The 22,793-nt window shown below is 36.5% G+C and overlaps 1 protein-coding gene and 2 long non-coding RNA genes across 3 annotated transcripts in view; 2 read left to right on the top strand and 1 right to left on the bottom strand.

The window, feature by feature from the left end:
• The window catches only part of LOC136826789 (uncharacterized), a 92,108-nt gene extending 84,826 nt beyond the window's left edge, over window positions 1–7,282 (bottom strand). Inside the window, exon 1 of the long non-coding RNA XR_010849713.1 lies at window positions 7,114–7,282. This is a non-coding gene — a long non-coding RNA (uncharacterized lncRNA). The remainder of the gene's footprint in view (window positions 1–7,113) is intronic.
• The window catches only part of LOC136826778 (uncharacterized), a 53,291-nt gene extending 36,693 nt beyond the window's left edge, over window positions 1–16,598 (top strand). The window contains exons 2-3 of the mRNA XM_067084219.1: window positions 15,248–15,402; window positions 15,702–16,598. Of these exons, the coding sequence (XP_066940320.1) occupies window positions 15,248–15,402; window positions 15,702–16,497 (951 nt within the window). The 3' untranslated portion in view covers window positions 16,498–16,598. The remainder of the gene's footprint in view (window positions 1–15,247; window positions 15,403–15,701) is intronic.
• Window positions 16,599–19,202: 2,604 nt separating this feature from the next.
• LOC136828739 (uncharacterized) lies at window positions 19,203–21,443 on the top strand. The gene is made up of 2 exons (XR_010850205.1): window positions 19,203–20,395; window positions 20,427–21,443. It is a non-coding gene; the product is annotated as an uncharacterized lncRNA (long non-coding RNA).
• The last annotated feature ends 1,350 nt before the right edge of the window (window positions 21,444–22,793 follow it).

Genomic DNA, 22,793 nt, shown 5'->3' with positions numbered 1-22,793 from the left:
AAATTTAAAAGTATCAGAAGTCATTTTATTATGTTTTAATGCACAAGAAAGGCGGACGGGCAACCTCCGTCTATGTCTGAGTCAGACCGGAAGCAAACGAGCATCGGAAAGGGGGACGGAAGGAAAACGGAAGTTGGCAGACATCCCAGTAGAAGCAAAATGTGCATCAGAAAGTGGCACGAAGGAAAACAGAAGCTGGAGGAGATCCGGTAGACGAAAAACAAGCAAGAAATCGGAAGGAATGGAAGCGGAAGCGGAAGGGTTTCCTGATTTCCTCGAGAATCTGAAATATGTCCATAGGTCGAAAAGTTACAAGATGCAGGAAAATTTTCGAAGTTTCAAGGAAAGTGGTCCTCAGCTGGAAGTACTTGGGACCTTTGGTAATCCTGAAGAACTTTACTATTTTTGGTAATAAACTGGAAAATGGCGCATAGAAAATCTCAGTAAATATATTGGCAATTTAAACTTTACTCTTATTGTTTGATCATTACCCAAAAGGAACAGGTCCATGATTTTCGTTTTGTTTTTGGTGGAGTGTGGGACCTGAGGTGGTTTTCAGAAATATGTCAGGGAAAGGCTAATCGTAACTTTGAAGTAATAATTTAGAGAGACTTTGAAAACTGGGAATGTCAGATCATGACACGGTAAAATATGTGACACGGTAAAATATTTAAGTTTGTTAAACAACGAAAGATGGCTTCACAAAGAAAGTGGAAGGTGCCGGCGTTTATCAAACAGGTTGCTGACATATATCTATATATATATATACCATATATACAGTATATATAATTGTATATATATATATATATATATATATATATATATATATATATATATATATATATATATATATATATATATATCAGATGCTAACTATTGATTGCATTTGCTAGTTCCCATATCCATATCCATACCCATACCCTTACCCATATCTGTATCATACCCATACCCATATTCTGTTCCATAACCATACCCATACTGACACCCATACCCACACCTGTACCATACCCATACCCATATCCATTCCATACCCATATGTGTACCATACCCATACCCATATGCAAACCACATCCATATCCATACCATACCCATACCCACAGCTGAATTAACCCTACTAATTACAGTCAGCAAAAGTCCACGGGCAGCACCAGCCTCGTTTACCTTCCAGTCATAAACAAACAACTGCCCATATCTTGGTGTAAGTGCTGGAGCAGCTGTTGATGGGTACTGAACCAATGCTGATGCCATTGGCAGTTCTGGATCATCACCAATAGTGTCTGCTGTTGTTCTAGCTTTACCTGCTATGTCCATTTCGAAACAAAAATGCTGCTGGGTCACTTAATGTTGAAATTTTCTGGACAGGGGTGGGAAAGGAGGAAGCGGGTGGGGAAGGGAGAGGGGAGGGGAGGAGGAGGAAGGGGAGGGAGGGGAATGGATGGGGACTGGGAAGAGAAACGAACCCGCGTCACCATTATCACAACGAAGTCACGTGACTTCGTTGTGCTGATGGTTTTGTAGTCACAAGCTGTATCGAAAAAGCGCGAAGAATTCGAGAAGTTAAGACGGCATTGTGGCTATTACAATTATATAGGCCTACATATATGTATCTGGTAAAAAGTGACCAGTTGAATCTACACACACACACATTATTATATATATATATATATATATATATATATATATATATATATATACATATATATATACATATATATATATATATATATATATATATATATATATATATATATATATATATATATATATATATATACTGTAGCAGAGGACAAGTTCTCAAGACCCTCGTTGTGTGTGGCACGAAGTCGACAACCTTCTTCCGGTGATGATAATCTGTTATTTTGAAACAATTACGTGATTAAGAGATAAGGTTTCATGTTTGAAGGGTAAGAGGTGAACAGCATTTCATAAGGTTGGTAAAAATAGACTGGCCAGCAACGGCCGGTGCGAGTGTAGAGGAGCCAATGACAAGCATCATATCGAGAGAGTGTGGGTGCGTATCAAATACATATCTTGACTACTGGTGCTACTTCTATACTGTGTGGGTGTGTGTGTGTGAAAGAGAGAGAGAGAGAGAGAGAGAGAGAGAGAGCAATCATCTTTGACATAGCTGCAAGTCCAGATCTAATAAACACCAAGAAAATGCAGTCTGCGTACCTCCGTAAAAAAAGTATACCTTAGTTTAACCAGACCACTGAGCTGATTAACAGCTCTCCTAGGGCTGGCCCGAAGGATTAGATTTATTTTACGTGGCTAACAACCAACTGGTTACCTAGCAACGGGACCTAAAGCTTACTGTGGAATCCGAGCCACATTATAAACAGAAATGAATTTCTATCACCAGGGAAACAGGAATGTCTGATCACGAGTTGTAAATAAAATCAAAGAGGTAAATTTCCAATGGAAAAGATATCGACTTTCATCATTCGTAAGTTTCAGTTTTATAAAAATGTATCGCATAAGAAGCCAAGAGACCATTTCACTCACAATATCTGTGCTTGCTTTATGAATACAGTCATCTGTTATCTCCAACGCTTTCCTGGTTGATTGGGCTCGGTATTCTAAAACTTTAAAGCTTTGTTGTTATTACAAGACTAGTACATAATCAGGATTCCGGTGAAATAAGTATGTCGTCACCTATGAAATAAGTTATTTTAAAATGTTCTGATGTTACTTTCTGTCAATGGTGTTTAGTTTTCAGTTGCTTGTTAAACAACCATATACATACTGTAAATAAACACACACACATATATAAAAACACATTTATATATATATATATATATATTTATATATAAAGGAAAAAAGCCCATGAAAGCACTAATTACACGTTCCAACCATATATATTTCGGACACCAAAAGTTTTGTATCCCCGATCCTCGGTGAAATGTGGATACATTAGTTTTGGTATCTGAACTGTATGGTTGTAATGTAAATAGGCCTTTATAGTTTTTTTATCTTCACATACACTGTCAGATTACAGTAGAAGAAGTTTGTATATATATATATATATATATATATATATATATATATATATATGGTATATATACACATATGATTTAAACTGATGAGTATCTGGATGGCATTTATTCAGGAAAAGTAAACTTTCCCGGGACTAACTGTCCCCCATCATCTGATAAACATATCAATGCACACAAATATATATATATATATATATATATATATATATATATATATATATATATATATATATATATATATTGTACATCTTTTAGTGATTTTCTTGCTGAATAATGAAGACGTTTGTCCCTGAAACGAGTTCAGGCATGCCTGCTATCGCGACTGCTCAAGCAGCTGATTAATAATCTTTGTTTTTTTTATAAATTTTATCTCGCAGACGCGACATTGCACTTGGATAAACGCGTATCTTACCAGATTCCCGTTTGTTTCTCGTATCATGCAAGAGCATCGAGTTCTTTCACCCGAATGAAATCTCGAAAAAATACGAAATGACAGAAAGCACAGTGGAATAAAAACAAAAAAGGGAATAAAAGCGGAAACATGAAATTAAAAACAGAAAAGTGAATAACAACGAAGTGATATTAAGATGGAAAATTGAATAAAAACAAAAAAGTTGAATAAAAACGTAAAATTTAATAAAATGGAAAAGAGAATAAAACGGAAAGGTGAAATAAAGACGAAAAAGCGAATAAAATTTAAAATCTGAATAAGGACAAAAAAGTACAAAAAAATGAAAAAGTTAAATTTCAAATGAAAATTGGATAACAATGACAAAATTAATAAAATGAAAAACTGAAATAAATACGAAAAAGTTTATAAAAACAAAGTGAATACAAACGAAAAAGTGAGGCGAAAACGAAAAAAGTACAAAGGAAAAGTGAATAAAGACGACAAAGTGAATAAACGAAAAAGTGAAATAAAAACGAAAAAATGAAACAAAAACTAAAAACTTATTAAACACGAAAAATGAAATAAAAACCAAATGAAGGAAAATAAAAAAGAGAATACAAACTAAAAAGTAAAGAAAAAACGAAAAAGTGGATAAAAGGAAAAATTGAAATAAAAATGAAAAATTTAATAAAAACAAAAAAGTTAAATAAAAACGAAAAAAGTTAAATAAAAACGAAAAGTGAATAAAAACTAAAAAGTAAATAAAAACCAAAAGTGAATAAAAATGAAAAGGTGAAATAAAAAAGTGAATGAAAACAAAACAATGAAATAAAAACGGTAAAGTGAATGAAAACGAAACAGCGAAATAAAAACAAAAAAAAAGTTAATAAAACGGAAAAGTGAATAAAACGAAAAAGTGAAATAACAAAAAAGTGAACAAAAACGAAAAACTTATTAAAAACGAAAAAGTTAATAAAGATGAAAAACTGAATAAAAAAGGTCAATGATTATTGTCTATTCTATGTCCTTCTTAGCCTCGCTACTTATCTCTTACATTGTCATAGCACTGAAGATGATACTGTATTTCTCTGCTTCTGCTACATGCATCACTATTGTTATTTGATTCCATAAGTCTAGTAATATGCAGGATACATTTAACTTGTTTGTCTACTATTATTATATCTATCTGTATATATGTATATATATATATATATATATATATATATATATATATATATATATATATATATATATATATATACTACGAATGTTTCAGAAGTGAGCCCCTCACAGAACAAATGGAAGTTATGAAGTTTTCTGCTATAGCCTATCTCCAAGTACATTGTTTTAAGTTTCTATTAAGCTATTTTTCATCTTGCATGTCTTGCATTTTCAGACTGAGTGACAGAGTTAGATACAGCCATGGCCTTTAACAACTCTGGAGGAAATCAGATGGATTGGACCTGAATCCGGGCTATAACCTTCAAGAGAGGCCAGGGATGGCGCATCCTTCATTCACGTTCCTGGACAGCTAAATACATTAAAGGAGATGAATCCTTTGTTAAAAGAAACTGGAACAAAATCCATATGACTTGTCATTGCAAAAAGAGGAATCTTGGAAGGCCTGAGGTCCTTTCTCCAGGAGTCAAAAGACATCATAGCTGAGGCAGTGGGTAGACCAGAAAGTCTTTATGTAAACTGGCACTTGAACTAGAAGCAAAAAGGGGGAAAGAAGAGAAGTTAAGCGCTGTATATTGTGAGAGAAGAAAAATCTGGTATCAAGCCATTTCATGTTATCAGCAAGCCCAACATCACTCAGCAACAGAGAGGACCGTGCATGGTTTTGTGGTTCATTTTCTTAAAGATTTGGATGAAATACTGACTTTCTCCATGTTGCTGCATCAGATGAATTCTTCATTTCATTTACAGTCAGGAAGCCGTCATAAAAATGACATCATTTGGGCTGCAAAGTTGGATGATATCAGTGATGACGTGCGCTATTGCCAAGTTGTGAAATTTCCTGAATGTTTGGGAATTTTTCTCTGTTTCACAGCCAAATGGTTAATGTGGAACATTAAAGAAAAAGAACAGTCATGGAATGGCGAATACTTAAAAAAAACTGTGCTTACTGGTGGTGTATTTCCTTTCCTCAAAAGATCCTGAAAATGTGTTATCTGTTGAAGTGACATTTTGCATGATATGGCACCTGTTTAAGGCTCTTCAGACACAGTGAGCTGCTTCAAACCAGTGGTATCAATTTCTTCCTCGTCAAGTGAATTTCAGGTAGCTCCCTGGACCTTAATGTGAAAACGTTGGTAGAATCTTGAGGATCGTGTTGAAGGACGCACAGTGAACTATGATGGTTATAACAAGCTGTGATGACCTGCAAGAGAGGTATTAAAAGTGCTCAGGGAAATGGAGTTTGAGTCTCAGCTTTTTGCATTTGTTAAATCATACCCCTCAAGAATGCAGGCTGTGGGACAGGCAGATGGGAGGCCACACAAAATATTAAATGCTCAGAGAGAAACTTAAATAAATACCTGTTCTGAATTACTTTTGTTTTTATCCATATCAATTTTAGTTTACGCTGTAGAGGGGGCTTTAATTTGAAACACTTCTGTATATATATATATATATATATATATATATATTATATATATATCTATATATATATATATATATATATATATATATATATATATATAACGCATACATGTATATTATTTATATATACATATATATTCATATATGTATATATAATATATATATTAGATTATGTATGTGTGTGAGTGTGCGTGCGTGAATAACCACAATGACCTTTTAATCCTCGCCCCACTTGCGCTTTCCCGGACACGCTTATCACAAGTCCGTATCTGAGCAAGCGACTGGTGTGGTACAGGTTCCAACGACATTGCCGCAACAAACTTCGCCGCAAAGACCAATATAAGTCAAATTCAGATTTCGCATACAAATATCTATGTGATTTCGAATTAAGACCCGTTTAGCAATGCCTTGCTAGACGCAACTGCGCCGTCGCACCAGCGTTTTAACGGTGATTTCATTCAGTAGGTGTAATATACTGTGTGTGTATATGTATATGTATATATATATATATATATATATATATATATATATATATATTTATCTATATATATATATATATATATATATATATATATATATATATATATATATATATATATATTATAATATACAGTATACACACACATATATGTACATATACAGTATATACATGATCTCATGAACATTTTTACCAAATACGTAGACTGTATCTTACTCACACTTTATCACTTCAAGGAAATCCCCTATGATCCTATATCCGAATGAGATGTAAACAAAGCCTAATAAACAGATAAACACGGCCTGTCAATCCCATATATATATATATATATATATATATGTATATATATATATATATATATATATATATATATATATATATATATATATATTTATTGAGCTTTGTTTATATCTCATTCGGATATGGGATCATAGGAGATTTCCTTAATAAAATGTTCATTAGATTATGTATGTATACACACACACACACACACACACACACACATATATATATATATATATATATATATATATATATATATATATATATATATATATATATATCTACACATAGCCAATTTTTACAAAAAATGTACTGTCCATGTGTATACAATGAAAAAAAGAATAAAAACAAAATCCACTTGCCGGCAATGGAGTCATTGTACCTTCAACACATCAGAAACAGAAAATACATGTCCCCAGGCGATGGAAACACACACACACAGACATGCACGTAATCCGTCAGGTCCTGCCTACGCTATTCCACAAGGTTCAGGTTGAGAGATGGTGTCACTACACCTTCCTAGTTACTATTGAATCTCCTCATGGCATTCTTAGGCTGTGCGACCATTAGCAAGTCATATCATCATAGATAAAAGTCATTTATTTCTTATCAGATAAGAACAGCGATCCATAGCTTCTGTTCAGGGTCTGTTGTGGGTTGTATAAAAATTTCCTTTTGATATGTCTATATACACTGTTTATACTTCGATACTAAGAATCTCTCTGTGAGAGTCTCTGTCAAATGCGGTAACGTACTGTCGTACGCCTTCGGCTCCCTAAACGGGCTCCGGCAAGGGGACATTCTCTCTCTATACCTGTTTAACATGTACACAGATGCCCTGAATGCCAAACTGAACTCACTCCCTATCGGATGCACTATCAGCGAAACAACTATATACAACGACGATAAGGTTCTGATTTCTCCATCAGTGCAAGGTCTCCAGCGACCCATCGACACCTGCCGCCAATATGCAGAGGAATTTGATATCGTATACAACGAAACCAAGACCCAGTGTATGTCACTACTCCCTAGATCGCTTAGGCATATTGCAGAACCACAGATTTTCCTCGGAAATCATCGTGTGGAATCCGTGCATGAATTTCCGTATCTGGGCCACATTATCACGGACGACCTGAAAGATACGGCAGGCATAGAGCAGAGGCGTCGTAAACTATGTTCAACCGGCAACATGATTGCAAAGAGGTTTGCCTTCTGTCACCGAGACACGGAGCTTGCTCTTCCGCGCGTACTGCTGCAGTATATATGGGTGTTCCCTTTGGACGAACTACACCCGAGAGACCATGAAACGTAACACTGTTATCCACAATGACATTCTGAGACGCCTCACAAACACTCCTCGCTATCACTCCGCCACGCAGATGTTCATAGAAACCGCCTGGATAGTTAGAAAATCATTGAGAGTCGAACAATGTCCAGTCTGATCACCCGGCTGAGAAACAGCAGCAATTCGCTCCTACAAAGCATCCTGAGCAGTGAGGCAAGATCTAAATTGTGGGAAAGATGGGATAATGAGGCGTCTGTTCCTTAAGTGACTTATTCTCTATTTTTGCAATTATGAAGTGTCATCTCCAGACTCTGTCATTATTGTTATTATTATTATTTTTCTACGTCTCTTGTTATTATTGGTATTTTTCCTTTTTTATTATTACTGCGATTAATATCATTGTAGAGTTTTGCAATTTTCAATTTTCGTGTTTAGCCTTCTGGACCTGATTTTTGTAACCACCTGAGGTCCCTAGATGGAAATTAATTGTCTGCAATCTGTATTTTTAATTGTTATAATTTTTAATATATATATATATTTTTTTACTATTATTCTCCATATAATTACTGTCATTACCATTATTATGAAAGAATTCTATTTTTTCTACTTCTTCAGCAACTGTGTGGATAATGCCGATTACTATTTTCATTCATATTATCTTATGTATCTAGAGTGTGCATATTGTATTTGTATATTCCATGTATACGGCCCCGAGCTGAAATAAGGGATATTGATTGATTGTATCTCTTGTCTTTTCGGTGCTTTAATTTCCAAAGAGGTATCATTATCACTAAGAATAAAAGCTGTTTCAACTCCATTTTCGAAGTGGCTAGAATGACGAATGAATTTTCCCCCCTCGATCTCGGTTCGAAGTCTGGCGGGGATCATGTCAAAATCCATCATTTCAATCCCATTAGGATTTTCAAAGAATTCTGTAGAAATTAAGGGCCAAATCATCTGGCACTGGAGAAGTTAAGATGCTATTGTTTGGCAGTTGCAACATCCGCTAGTCCACTAGTCGTCCAGCTATCGAAATTTAGCAACACTGCATATGGTCAGTGGCTGGGTAGGTAACCACCAGGCGATGCAAGACGTATAATAGGCCCCATTGCATTCGTGGGGCAAGACCTGTGGTTAGCTGGTTTACATTAAGTTGGCCTCAAGCAGGCGTGAGTCCTCGCCTAAAATCGCCCAGTTAGTACTGTGAGGTGTTACAAGGGTTAACAGTCCTGTTGTAGACCTCTGTGTTTTATCCGACCAAACGAGACCATGTGGCTCGCAACTTCATCTCAAAATGAATTGGTGGCAACCGAAAGGGTAACACCGTCTCAAGTCACATTACCAGAAAAGGCGAAAATAAAATAAGATATACACATAGTAGTATCGAACATTTGTCTCTGTGAGAGAGAGAGAGAGAGAGAGAGAGAGAGAGAAATTCGATTTATTCGTTCCTATGTTGTATCTGACTCGCCGTTCTAGTCCTTAGCAGGCTTTTGTGTATTCCATACGTCAACTTCTCCTTGTTTTTATATTGATTTTCTGGCAGCCTTTACACGCCCACATCCAGTAGCAATATTGTCCTGGGTGTCATTCGAGCAAATTGAGAAGGACATACATATTCTATCTGAGCAAAGAGCCGCTTCAAGTGGACGAAGACTATATGGCACATATGATTATTTGACTGAAATATTATACTTTTGTTTACTGTGAAAGAAAAATTACTATAGTATATATATATATATATATTTTTATAGCAGAATTCCATCTAATAAAGGTTGCCAATAAAAACATCAAAGAGGGTAGATTTACAGCGTTATATATATTTCTGAAACTACTGTTTCCTCAACTGACAGTAATTATATATATATATATATATATATATATATATATATATATATATATATATATATATATATATATATATATATGTTATTCCAAATATAATGTTAAAACCCTCTTCTTTGGTATTTTATAAGCAACTTTATTTATATATATATATATATGGCAATATTATATATATATATATATATATATATATATATATATATATATATATATATATATATATATATATATATATATATATATATATAGATCTGATCACTTGCATAATTGTTCTCATGTATTACAATTAATAACAAGACCTCGCTTAAACAGGATGGTATCTAGAAAAGAATTTTATTAAAAAAAGTTCCAAGCTTTCAAGGACTTTCCTGTCCTCATGATGAGGACGGAAAAGCCCTCTGAAAGCTTGTAACGTTTTAAATAACAGTCTCCATAGATATAATCATATATAAATGTGATCCTGTTATCAATATATATACTGTATATATATATATATATATATATATATATATATATATATAGTATATATATATATATATATATTTATATAATACACACACATATATATATATATAATATATAGTAATATATATATAAATACCCAAAAGTTGATGTTAATTGAAGGGGAGCATGACAGAAGATTGGGCAAGAATCGTGGTGTGTGGTAGACTCTTGATTGACAAGGAAGGACAGATGGCGGAAGGACAGTTTTAGATTAGGATAAGGGTGATTAGATCAAGTGATTGTTTTGATATAGTTCTGAGGGAAGTATAAGAGCAAAGCGAAGAAGATGCACGTGGCTTTTACGTACCTAGAAAAAAAGTTTTGATGCATTCATGAAAAATGTGTTGCTAAAAGCGTTGAGATGTTGCGCAAAGTTTGTTAAGAGAAATGAGAACTTTTTGTCATGAAATCGAGATTGTGCTAGAATGATAGACACGACAGATTGACTTAGTGTAAAAATGGAGCTTAGGCGAAAATTATTATAGCAATACCTGTTTGATTATTTCTGTGAATGGAGCAAGAATAGGATATGTAAGTGAGAAGTTACTGAAGCCGTTGAGAAGAAATGTTCGTATATTATATGCAACATAGGAACTACTGGTATTATGGGAAATGTGGTGGTATTCAAGAGAGTGGTAAAAAGGCTACCGTAAGTGAAAGGATAGATCAGAGTATTGTGAGATGGTTTGCTTATGAGGAAAGAATGAATGGTGTAAGGTTAATGAGAAAGGAGTGGAAGACCTAGAAACAGTTGGTTAGTTGGCATGAAGGAGGTATTGGAAAGGAAAGAGTTTAATATCAAAGAACAAGAAGAATCTGAGTAAGATTAGAGGAACAGGTACATTGTTTGTGTGTGTAGGAGGGTTCTAAACGCTATGGATGAGCCCTTAAATGTAGGTGTACGAACTATGGAGTGGTGCACACATTTTATTGTGAAAAATGTTCATTTACAAATGCCAAATGAATGGTGGTATTCAATTGTTAGAGTCCCTTGATCTAGAAATAAATTGGGGCTACCTGGCTAATCGAAGCTCACTTTTTACACAAGGAAGGAGAATAAACAAAATACAGGTTGCTAATAAAAATATATTTATTAATTTTAAACTTAATAGAATCTTTGAAAAAAACAAAGTCACAATAAATGGTACGAAACACAAAATAAATAAAGCAATATTACTTTACATCAAAAAGAAAGGTACCAGCAAAAGATACAAAAAAAACCATCTGTCCACCAACTAACGACAACGGGTGTATTATCACGGCGCGTCCTGCCTGCGTCTCGCCAAAATACAAAGGACACGGGCCACTGCAGAAAGCCGACCAGGGTCTCCACCTGCGGCCAACAAACAAATCTTCGTTTGGTGCGCTGACCTAGAAACAACGGCCCAAGAAAGTCCTCAAAGTCGAACTGCTGCTGGTACTCAAAAGTGCTACTGCACCTGACTAGAGGTTGGGCCACGCCAACACAGAGCTGCTCCTCTGAAAATAAGAGGAGGGGAGGATTAGCCAAACAAACAAACTACCAGCGCATAAAAAACAACCAAAGATCCTAATACCTTCACTCCCGACAGAAAAAAAATTACAATTTTTTTTTTTTTTTCCAAATAATCAACCTCCCTCCTCCAATGTGGTGAAAACTCCGACAACCAGAGCAGAGCCAATCAATGTTACTTAAACAAATTTTCTTAAGAAAAACACAGGATCTAGATGGAAATAATATTGGGGCTAGGTCGACATTGAATAAACAAAATACAGGGGAGTTTGCTATAAAAATATATTTATTAATTTTAAACTTAATGGAATCTTTAGAAAAAACAAAGGTCACAACAAAATGAGCCAGGTCCAACCACGAAACACAAAAAATAAATAAAGCAATATTACTTTACATCCAAAGAAAAAGTACAGCAGCAGTCGATACAAAAAAGCCATCTCCAACGAAGTCCACCAACTAACGACAACAGGCGTATTATCACGACGTCCTGCTGCCGTCTCGCCAAAAATACAAAGGGGACACCCGGGGCCACTGCACCCGCAGCCAAAAGCCGACAGGGTCTCCACCTGCTGACCAACAACAACCACGTTGGTGCTGCTCCAGCCTGGGCCCAAACAACGGCTGTAAGAAACGTCCTCAAAGTCGAACTGTTGCTGGTACTCAAAAGTCCTCTTCCCCAAAGAACAACCGTTCGCTTGCGAACCTGACTAGAATACGCCAACACAGAATAAATACTCCTGTGAAAATAAGAGGAGGGGGAGGATTAGTCATAAAACAACCAAAGATCTAATATATATATATATATATATATATATATATATATATATATATATATATATATATATATATATATATATATATAGTATAACCTATGTATTATATATAGCCTATATAGTATATATATACATATATATATAATTATATATAATTATATATATATATATATATATATATATATATATATATATATATATATATATATATATATATATATATATATATATATATATATATATATATATATAATCAGTTTCTATTAAGGTCAATTATTATTTGCAGAGGCTATCTTTTTATTCAGGCTTTGAATTTCTCTATGCTGCTCCTTTTTCTCTTCTGATAAGCTTCTCAGGAATAAAGATTATTCACGTTTGCTTCCATTTACTTCTTATAGTCGAAGGATTGTTTCCTTGCCTATAGACAACTCCTTCAGGAATAAATTACAAATTGACAAACACAGTTTTCATTGCAATTTGAGGACTTAGGAGCTAACCTTCAAATTTAAAGTATGACGTCACTGGAGTGATCAATTTCTATTGGTTTTTGGGTCTCATTCTCTTGCATGTAGTCTGAGTGACAGCAAGGGCATTGCTGGTGCTCCGTAGGACAAGCCCTAAGCCACGGCAACCACCCAAGGGCGTGCTCGAGGCGGGATTTCCGTCTCTGGCCGATGGTTTTGACTTGCTCCATCTGTCGGTATTTTCCCTTGTGTTCGGCAGTGTTCTGTCACTAGCTTCTCCCTCCGGATTCTCACAGAGTCTTGTGGTTTCCTTGAAGAAGGAACGATGAAGTCCGTGCTCCTTTGAATGTTTAATGCAGGCCGTTGCTGGTTTATACTTACGGCTTCTGCTATTTGCAATCTGTGTAACCAGGCAGAATTCTCCATGCATGATCTCTGTGCCCTCTAATAATTTTTCCAGTGTTGTTTACGGTCATGGGCGTCATTTCAATTTGTATACTATGTTGGTCGACTCCCACATCTCTCCAAAGGGAACGGTGCTATTCTGCATTATGAGGATGCTGACTAAGTTCGGACAGCAGTAGACTCCACTACCGCTCTGCGACGACGATTGCAGGCTCATCCCAAGCAAGGGGCTATATTCTAACATTATGTGGACGCCCACGACCGTAACCAACACTTGAAAAATTATTAGAAGGTGCAGAGATCATGCAAGGAGAAGCCCGGTTACACAGACTGCAAACAGCAGAAGCCGTGGGTATAACTCAGCATCGGCCTGTATTAAACATTCAAAGGAGCACAGACTTTATCCTTCCTCCTTCAAGGAAACCACAAGAAATCTGTGAGAATCCGAGGGAGAAGCGAGTGACAGAACACTCCCGAATACGAGGGAGTATACCGACAGTGGAGCAAGTCAAAACTATCGGCCAGAGACAGAAATCACCCACTTATTGCACGCCGTGGCATAGGGCACGTCCTACGGAGCACCAAAAGTGTTGCTGCTGCACATACTAAGAGCGAGAGAATGTATGTATGTATATATAAATATCTCAGTAGCCAAAATCCTGTTATAGATCATGGTCGAGCAGAGATGGCGTATGTTCGTTTCCTGAAAGAAACATTCATCTAGAAAAGGACTATATAAGTTACCACAGAAGAAAATAAATCAAAATTAGAATCCAAGAAAAGAACCACTGAATAAAGACAAAGAGCAAACTAATTCATACTTTCCCATAGATGACTGCAATCCAAATAAGAAAAATTGAAAGACAACGAAGAAAAGAGCTTTGCATTGAAGTTAAAGTCTGTCTTAAGCTCATGAGCATTGGCACTTATGAAGCTACATTGAAGGACATTCTACAGCTTCACAGTCAAAGTCATGAAGGACTTTCGTCACTGGGCAGTGAGGCAGTGTCTGTCTGGTAAAGTGTGGATTCTGAAGTTCTGTCAAACGAGTTGCAAACACTAATGTCTTTTTTCTTTTTTTAGAACTGACGGTAAAAATCCTCAGTCTCTATTATTCTAACCAATGATAGATGCTGAGTATGAGCTTCCACCAATCGCAATTAGCTTCAGTGATATCAGCAGTGGATATTTATCGTCAGCCTCCAAAAGAAAAAAATCACCTGGAGAAGGCGCTGAAAGCTATGTAGGTCCAAAGAATATATCCTCCAAAATAATGACTGAAACAAAGATCTAAGGCATATGACGTTGATGCCACCATCTTTGTAGACAGAACTAGCTTTATGAACAGTAACTAGTTTTTCAGCATCATTAACAACAATGCAATCATCTTCAAGTGATTTGAAAAACTTTAATTTGACGTTGACTAAATGACATGTAAAATATTCCATTGGCATGCATGGAAGGTGAAACATGGGTCAGAAGTACGGTACAAGACTGGCTAATCTATGAAATCTGGCAAGATTCCACAGGGTTGATTTCCGTGTGTGAACAAGGGAAGACCATAATGGAAAGAGTAACAAGTACCAACCAATCATATGAAAATCAGTCAGTGAATGAATTAATAGATACAGGTGTCCCTGAAATTTCATACAGCATATAGAAGATAGTTTATATTTCGCTTATACCCCCAATTTACCCTTGTAATACTTCTTGCCTCCTGTTACACAGATGGTGGGGACTGGAAGCTTCCTGGTGCTTTTGTGGAGTCTCTGTACTTGGCAAGTTTGGGCATCACCACCTGAATGTGACGTTGAAGGGCTGAGATGTGAGATCATCTGCTCATTTCCTGACCTGACACTTCATTGTACCCGATGTCTGAATAGGTGAGATATTTTGTAAGACTTTTTTCTATGATTATTAATCTATCACCAAATAACTTCCATTTACCTTAGAAACCTAAGACTATGCTGCAGAGACATACCTTTTTAGGAACATGCAATTCATTGAGAAATCACACTGGATGTTTGGTTACCTGAACTGAGATTTCATTTGATTTTTGGCAGTGTCGTATGTACTTCACCTGTTCTTTTTTACTTGTTTAAATTTCAGGCAATTAGCATCTGTCCCATTTGTTTACTGTTTAGCTCATTCAGTCCTTTTATATTTCTTACTGTTGCCACAGGCGGCCAATGAGGTTCGGTAAAAGGTCCAAGAGAAGTTCCAAGAGAAAAGAAGAGTTCCCAGAATATCCTGCAGCTTGGGGATTATCTTTTGGTGATCTGGAAGAATCTCCTCTCCGCCAGCTCTATGACTCGGATGACACCTCGTCCAATGCAGAGCGGATAACGGGAGGGTGGCGTCCAGAATCGAAGATGGGTTTGGAAACTACCGACGCAAAAGGATTTATTCCAGATGACATTACAGAGGGGAAGTACCCCAGGAAATACACCTTCCCGCCGGGTCACCAAAGGAACAAGAGGAAACAGCGTAGGGATTTTCCTGGAAGCTTTCCTTATCCATACCCTGAAACCTCCTTTCACGGACAGTTGCCGGACAGTACCCTAACTGTCTGGTCTTCTTTGAATGAAGAACTGATGCAACACAAGCAAGGTTTCACAAAAGCAAAATCTAGCAGTGATGACAATGTAAATCGTCTCACCAGCAAAGGGTACAATACGTTAAGTCCTGTTCTGAGAGGTTTCAGTTCAATGACGCCACGGGCCCTAGAGGCCTTTGCCCAGAAATTTGAAAGATCTCCCTTCAGCCTGAATAGGAAAGAGAAGCGGATCACGGGCACCCCCAAAGGATACTTTCAAATAGCCAAACGATCCAAAAGATCTGTCCAGGAAGTAATGGAAGACCTCATGTTTCTTCTCGGTCTGGAGGAACTGCCCGTTGACCCCAGGTTATACGGATGTCAGGAGGTCATCCTGCCAGTGTCCAGTGACTCCTATATAGTTCTTAATGCAAAGAAGTGAAGTGTGGATCAGGGCATTAACAGTAAAAATTTTCTAAAAAAATAAATTAAAAATTATTTGTAGTAAGGAAGCTCTGATTCTTTCATATTTATAAACATTTTGAAAGGACATATTTTTGAACGGGAACATTCTGAGGGTAAGAAAGGTAAAACGGTTTTTTTCCTAATTTCGGCTAACCTAATTTATTATTATTATTAAAAAACTTAAACATTATATGAACTAATAGCCTTTCATGTACAGTATGCAAAGGTACACAGCTATTCCTCGAAGAGGATTTTAATCTTCACATTCATTAAAATCTCGTCAGAAGAAACGCCGTGAGATCAAAGGAGAATTACAGAATGTCTAAAAACTAACGGAGCTTCATAAGCAAAGATACCAATACGAAAGAATGAGAAACGTGATAAGGTATTTTGATTTATGTATAAAAGCGATCACCTGACTCACTCCCAAACTCCACTGGTTTTGCCTCTCACTGTGACCGACTGCCTATCATAGGAGAACTCCTAAACTAGTTTCTCACTGTGACCGACTGCCTATCATAGGAGAACTCCTAAACTAGTTTCTCACTGTGACCGACTACCTATCAAAGGAGAACTCCTAAACTAGTTTCAGTGACGAGCGTCGCTTTACTACAAGGGTGGAACTCTCAACCTTTTCGTTTTTTTTTTAGAATGCGACATTCCCTTTCTTCTTCTTCTTCCGTGTTTGCCGATTTATATAACCTGCACAAGAGGCAGGTCCATGTCACCCAATTTGTGAAGCTTACTAACGGGATAATTTCTTTCAATAACTGAGCGTTATTAGGTATATATTTTGTTCGTTTCGGTATTTTTATAGAAAAAAAAAAGTATGAGACAAAATGACATGGCAACTCTAACGATTTATTAGACAACTCATTTCACGACCTCGCTAGAAAATAGGTCGTGACCTTGACCTGGAAAATCCTCGAGCGACCGTTACTGGTAAGCAAAAGGCGGGCATACTTCAAAAACAAGCACACAGCCCATATGAATAAATAAACAAAACATTCATCGGAAACCAAGCAGGACGGGATGCCCGGGGCTAGAGAAAACAAGTTACAGGAAGTTACTGTGTGCGTGTGAGTGTATGAGAGAGAGAGAGAGAGAGAGAGAGAGAGAGAGAGAGAGAGAGAGAGAGAGATATTTAAGCAACTCTATACCAAAATGTCTTTTCTTGGGAATTAAACTATCAAATTAAGTGACAATGTATGGAGAGAGAGAGAGTATGGAGAGAGAGAGAGAGAGAGAGAGAGAGAGAGATTTAAGCAACTCTATAAGAGAGAGAGAGAGAGAGAGAGAGAGAGAGAGAGAGAGAGAGAGAGAGGGAGAGAGAGAGAGATTTAAGCAAGTCTATACCAAAATGTCTTTTCTTGGGAATTAAACTATCAAATTAAGTGACACGTATGGAGAGAGAGAGAGAGAGAGAGAGAGAGAGAGAGAGAGAGAGAGAGAGAGAGAGAGAGATATTTAAGCAACTCTATACCAAAATGTCTTTTCTTGGGAATTAAACTATCAAATTAAGTGACACGTATGGAGAGAGAGAGAGAGAGAGAGAGAGAGAGAGAGAGAGAGAGAGAGAGAGAGAGAGAGAGAGAGAGAGAGATATTAAAGCAACTCTATACCAAAATGTCTTTTCTTGGGAATTAAACTATCAAATTAAGTGACACGTATGGAGAGAGAGAGAGAGAGAGAGAGAGAGAGAGAGAGAGAGAGAGAGAGAGAGAGAGAGAGAGAGAGGTTTATTTAATAACTCACGCCTGTACCAAAACGTCTCTTCTTGGGAATTAAACCATGAAATTAAATAACGTACGGGGAGAGAGAGAGAGAGAGAGAGAGAGAGAGAGAGAGAGAGAGAGAGAGAGAGAGAGAGAAACTTGCGCATCGAACAACAATTATATTTAATAGTTCCCTGCAGGATCTTCTTAGTAACATTCGCGTCCAAGAGCATGTTTGGCTCTCTGTGAATAACTGACCTTACTCGGGGCTATCTGCACGATTGCAACCTACAACGTGCTTCTCGTGAAGAAAATGGGAAATTTACACAAACTATCTATTGCTCAGACGTGATTAAAAGCGTATACCATGCACAAATAACACTTGTATACTATACTGTGAATTTGCAAAGAACGTCAAGTTAGTATGCTTCACACACAAACACGCTTATCAATCAAACTCGTACCTTGATCATCAGCTGTTTGTCGAGGACTGAAGGCAGTACCCCTACGGCTTACTGTTTCCCTTACCTTTGTTTCATTTGTGTATATATATATATATATATATATATATATATATATATATATATATATATATATATATATATATATTACATATATATTTATATATACATATACATGATATAGTATATATATATGTTTATATATATATATATATATATATATATATATATATATATATATATATATATATATATATATATATATATATATATATATATATATATATATATATATATATATCCTGTTCGTTGGGCACCAAAAACACTTCCGTTATTTTCCTTTTGTTTTATTTACTTGTTTTTATCGAATGACGTTACGTGATGAACTTCAGGGAGAGTTTTTGTCCAGTGTTAGTCAGGCATTATGGGACTACGCAGAAGGGAAGAAAGAGAGAGAGAGAGAGAGAGAGAGAGAGAGAGAGCTTTAGTCTGTTATCAGCTTTATCAGCTTTTTCCTGACTCGCTGTTCGTCGCATGGAATTTTTTTTGTTTGTTCGTCATATCTTCGGAGATCACCTGATGTTGCTCAAAGGTAGAAACAGATAAATAAAGCTTTAGAACTCTCATCCTGCTTCTGTTCTTCCAGGCTCCTCTCACGGGAAGGTTTATCAAGCTGGAGTTGTAATTCGTATAGAGATCATGGCAAAAATCGAAATAAGAAATAGCTAAAGAAGTTGAACAGCCAAGTGGGAAGAGATAAAAGAAAGCGATGGAAGGTAAAAGGAATGAACTAATGCAGGCTGGGGGTATAGGATTCTGCAGAAAAAAAACTTTAGCACTGCCTACAATGAGTAGAGTAAGGCACACTGTAGGTGGGACCCTCTACTGAGCATGCTTACCGCCACTCCAGTAACAGTGTCTATTTTAAAATAAAAGCAAGCAAAAGAAGAGCGAACATTGAAGATGCAGAAAATGTTAATGGCAAGCGACTCATAATTTGGTTCATAGGGGCGTATTATTATCAATATTATCGTACGAGCCAAAAGACCATGAATTTCACTGACTAGCTTCGACAAAATATGATGCACGCAAGGGAGAAAGGGAGAGATGAGCAAAGATTAAGAAACATGAAGTAATACCTGATACATCTACTTACAAATAACATCAAATAGACTTGATAATACTTTATCAATATCAGATAACAATAACGACAGATAATGGACAGTGGGTTTTACATTACCAGCGAGTAAAGGAACTAAAACAAAACTGCGGTAACTATTCGTTTCTGGAAACAGATTTCAGACAAAGCTACTGATGGGAAAGCAATGCCGATGACTGATAGGCCTATGCTTTCCAAAGAATTGCCATTTCCATTTAAAACTTGACGGTCGAAATAAAATACTTTTATGACTTCTTAATCGAGCCAGCATGGGCGTGGCTAGATACAAAACACAGAGCTCAAAGGAGGATAATTGCCATAATGCCTGCCTACGGGGCTGGATGGATAAAAACTCTCCCAAAGTCATTTGATTTTTAACATGGTACCTTGTTGGAACAAAGTGGACAAACGACGTTTAGCCTATTTGGTTTTTAGTCTGGGAAGGTCTGGCAACAAAATGGATAACACTACGTTATTTGTATTTTAGTCTGGGAATCTCTGGCAACTAGGGAATAATTCTATTGAGTTATTTGGATCTTAGTCTGGGAATGTGTGATAACTAAGGGATAAGCTCTCACTTATGTTATTTGGTCTACAGTCTGGGAATTCTTGGATGTCTTTGCCAACTATGGGATAAACTCCCCCATATTTTGGTCTTCATTCCTGGAAGATCTGGAAACCAACATCATATGTTTTTTTTTAATCCGAGAACATCAGACGACCAAAAGATAAGCTCTCCAAGCGTCAATTTGATATCTAGTCTGGGAACGTCTAGAAACCCAGTGTACAAACTCTCCTACGCCATTAGGTACTAGTTTGGGAAGGTCTGACAAACAGGAGGATAAACTCTCCAATGTTATTTAGTTTTAAGTTCGGGATGTCTGGGAACTAATGGGATAAACTCTCATTTGTTATTTAGCCTTAGAGCACGTGGTAAAATAGTAGGTAAACTGGATTAATTGAATTTTAGTTTGGAAACGTCTGCAACCGAAGGTGTAAACTTTAAGTAATTTGGCCTTAGTCGGGGATGAACTCTTTGACAGAATTCGAATTCTAGTGAGGGAATGTCCAAGTTTGTGAATATCTGATGACCAAAGGAATAACCTCCCTGACATTTTTGTTTTTAGTCTGAGAACATCTGGGAATATCCTCAAAATTCCGAGAACTGACACACCTCAGGGATGCTCGGTATATGTATAAATATTTTTTTCTGAATGCCATGGGCAGCCTTCACAGAGTCTTGATATTTCTGGCAACCTTTTGGGAAAGAACGGCAATTATTTTGATGGAGCTCTGCAGTCCGTGAACTGGCAACCCAGTGGGAAAGTCCGTCACCTTCAGAGGCAAAGCAATGACGTTACAACATTAGCTAAAAATAAACATTTATATACAGAAAATAGCTTATCGTCCTAAGAAGCGAAGGTCAATAAAGGAATTCTCAGCAGGAAAAATTATTGTGATTAGATCTTTTCTTTATGATGTTGAGACGAATTCAGAAAGTCGCAATGTTTTCTAATTTACTCTCATGCCACCACTGATATGAAAACTATTGTGAAGATTTTGAATGCAATAAAAAGCTCGCAAACCTTGGGTGTGTTTTAATAAATATCCTTCATACTTTCACCGCATAAATCATTTTCTCTCACCACTCTCCCTAAACTCTGTAAGCATTCGCTTCCTAAACATTTTCAAAGTGAATATATCATTATCTCAGAGGGGAGATACTTTTTTCCTCTTCAGCTATTGAGCCAAATGTGAAATTCCTGAGATAATGTTCGTATCCTGGCCACTACACTGTAATCAAAACTTGAATTACACTTTTTCACTTACGAAATTAAGCACTGGCCTGCATTTACAGTTAAATAAATTTTGTGCAGTGTAATCAAAACTCAAATTACAGTCTTTAATTTATGAAAACACTGGCCCCATTTACCCTAAATTATTTTTCATTTTTTAAATACTATTTCGAAGATGTCCGTGGAATGGGCCCCCCCTCAGAACTGCCCATGGCCCACAGGTTGAAAACCACTGCTCTGCACCATTCTCATATACCTTGATTGCTCTTTTCAGATTCCACGATATTTACACACCTCTTCTGCTACTAGTAACAGTTCTCTATCAGTATAACCATTTTTTTTTTTATCCTACATCGTAACTTCAAGACACTTTCCATTCCCCTAAAAGTCTGGCTCGCCAACACTCAACGATACTCGAGAGTTTATGTCCCTTTGAAAACTTATTTTGTTTTACATCTTCTCTTTCCTTATACGACGCACAACTCCCTCTCACTAACATCAATTACATCATTTGCCTCTTAACATCGGTATCATTTCTCTCATTCTTTCGTCCAAACTGATATGGGTCTGACATACATCTTCGCCCAACTTAACCATCATACTTTTCCTCTCTATCATATTCCATGCTCTGTCACCCTGACAATTTCGGCAATTCTTTCTACCCTCTCAATTGTTACCACTTGCTTCAAACTTGCTTCTTCATCTATAACAATAATCATTAGTTTATTTATGTACATTTGATATGCCTTCTGATGCATAACTTTTACGAAACTAAAGCCATTGCTCTCCCACAAGCCTCACAACAATTGCTGCTGTGTATCTGTCTATAGTGTGATAAGGCTAAAGACTATGCTTACGAATAAAAGGCTTGAGGCTTACACTATTGCTTCATGAAAAATTCAAGGATTTCCCATCCTGCTTTCTTGTCCAAAACAGCAACACTTCCGCTGTCACGCCTTGGGTTGCCATTTAATCCTTAAGATCTGAATAATGTTGTCGCGGCATACTAGTTTTTCCCCAAAAAATGAAGGGATCATATCTTTTGCGATATGATTTTTTTGTCAGTCAATACAGTATATAGTCAGTCATAAAAAAATGCCTAATTAAAGTGTTACAGTTTCAGTTAATTTTCACTTTTGCCT

This window comes from Macrobrachium rosenbergii, chromosome 3 (genome assembly GCF_040412425.1).
Source record: "Macrobrachium rosenbergii isolate ZJJX-2024 chromosome 3, ASM4041242v1, whole genome shotgun sequence".
NCBI lineage: Eukaryota > Metazoa > Arthropoda > Malacostraca > Decapoda > Palaemonidae > Macrobrachium > Macrobrachium rosenbergii.
Note: the sequence above shows the minus strand (reverse complement) of the source record. Positions and strands in the feature narration are given on the sequence as shown.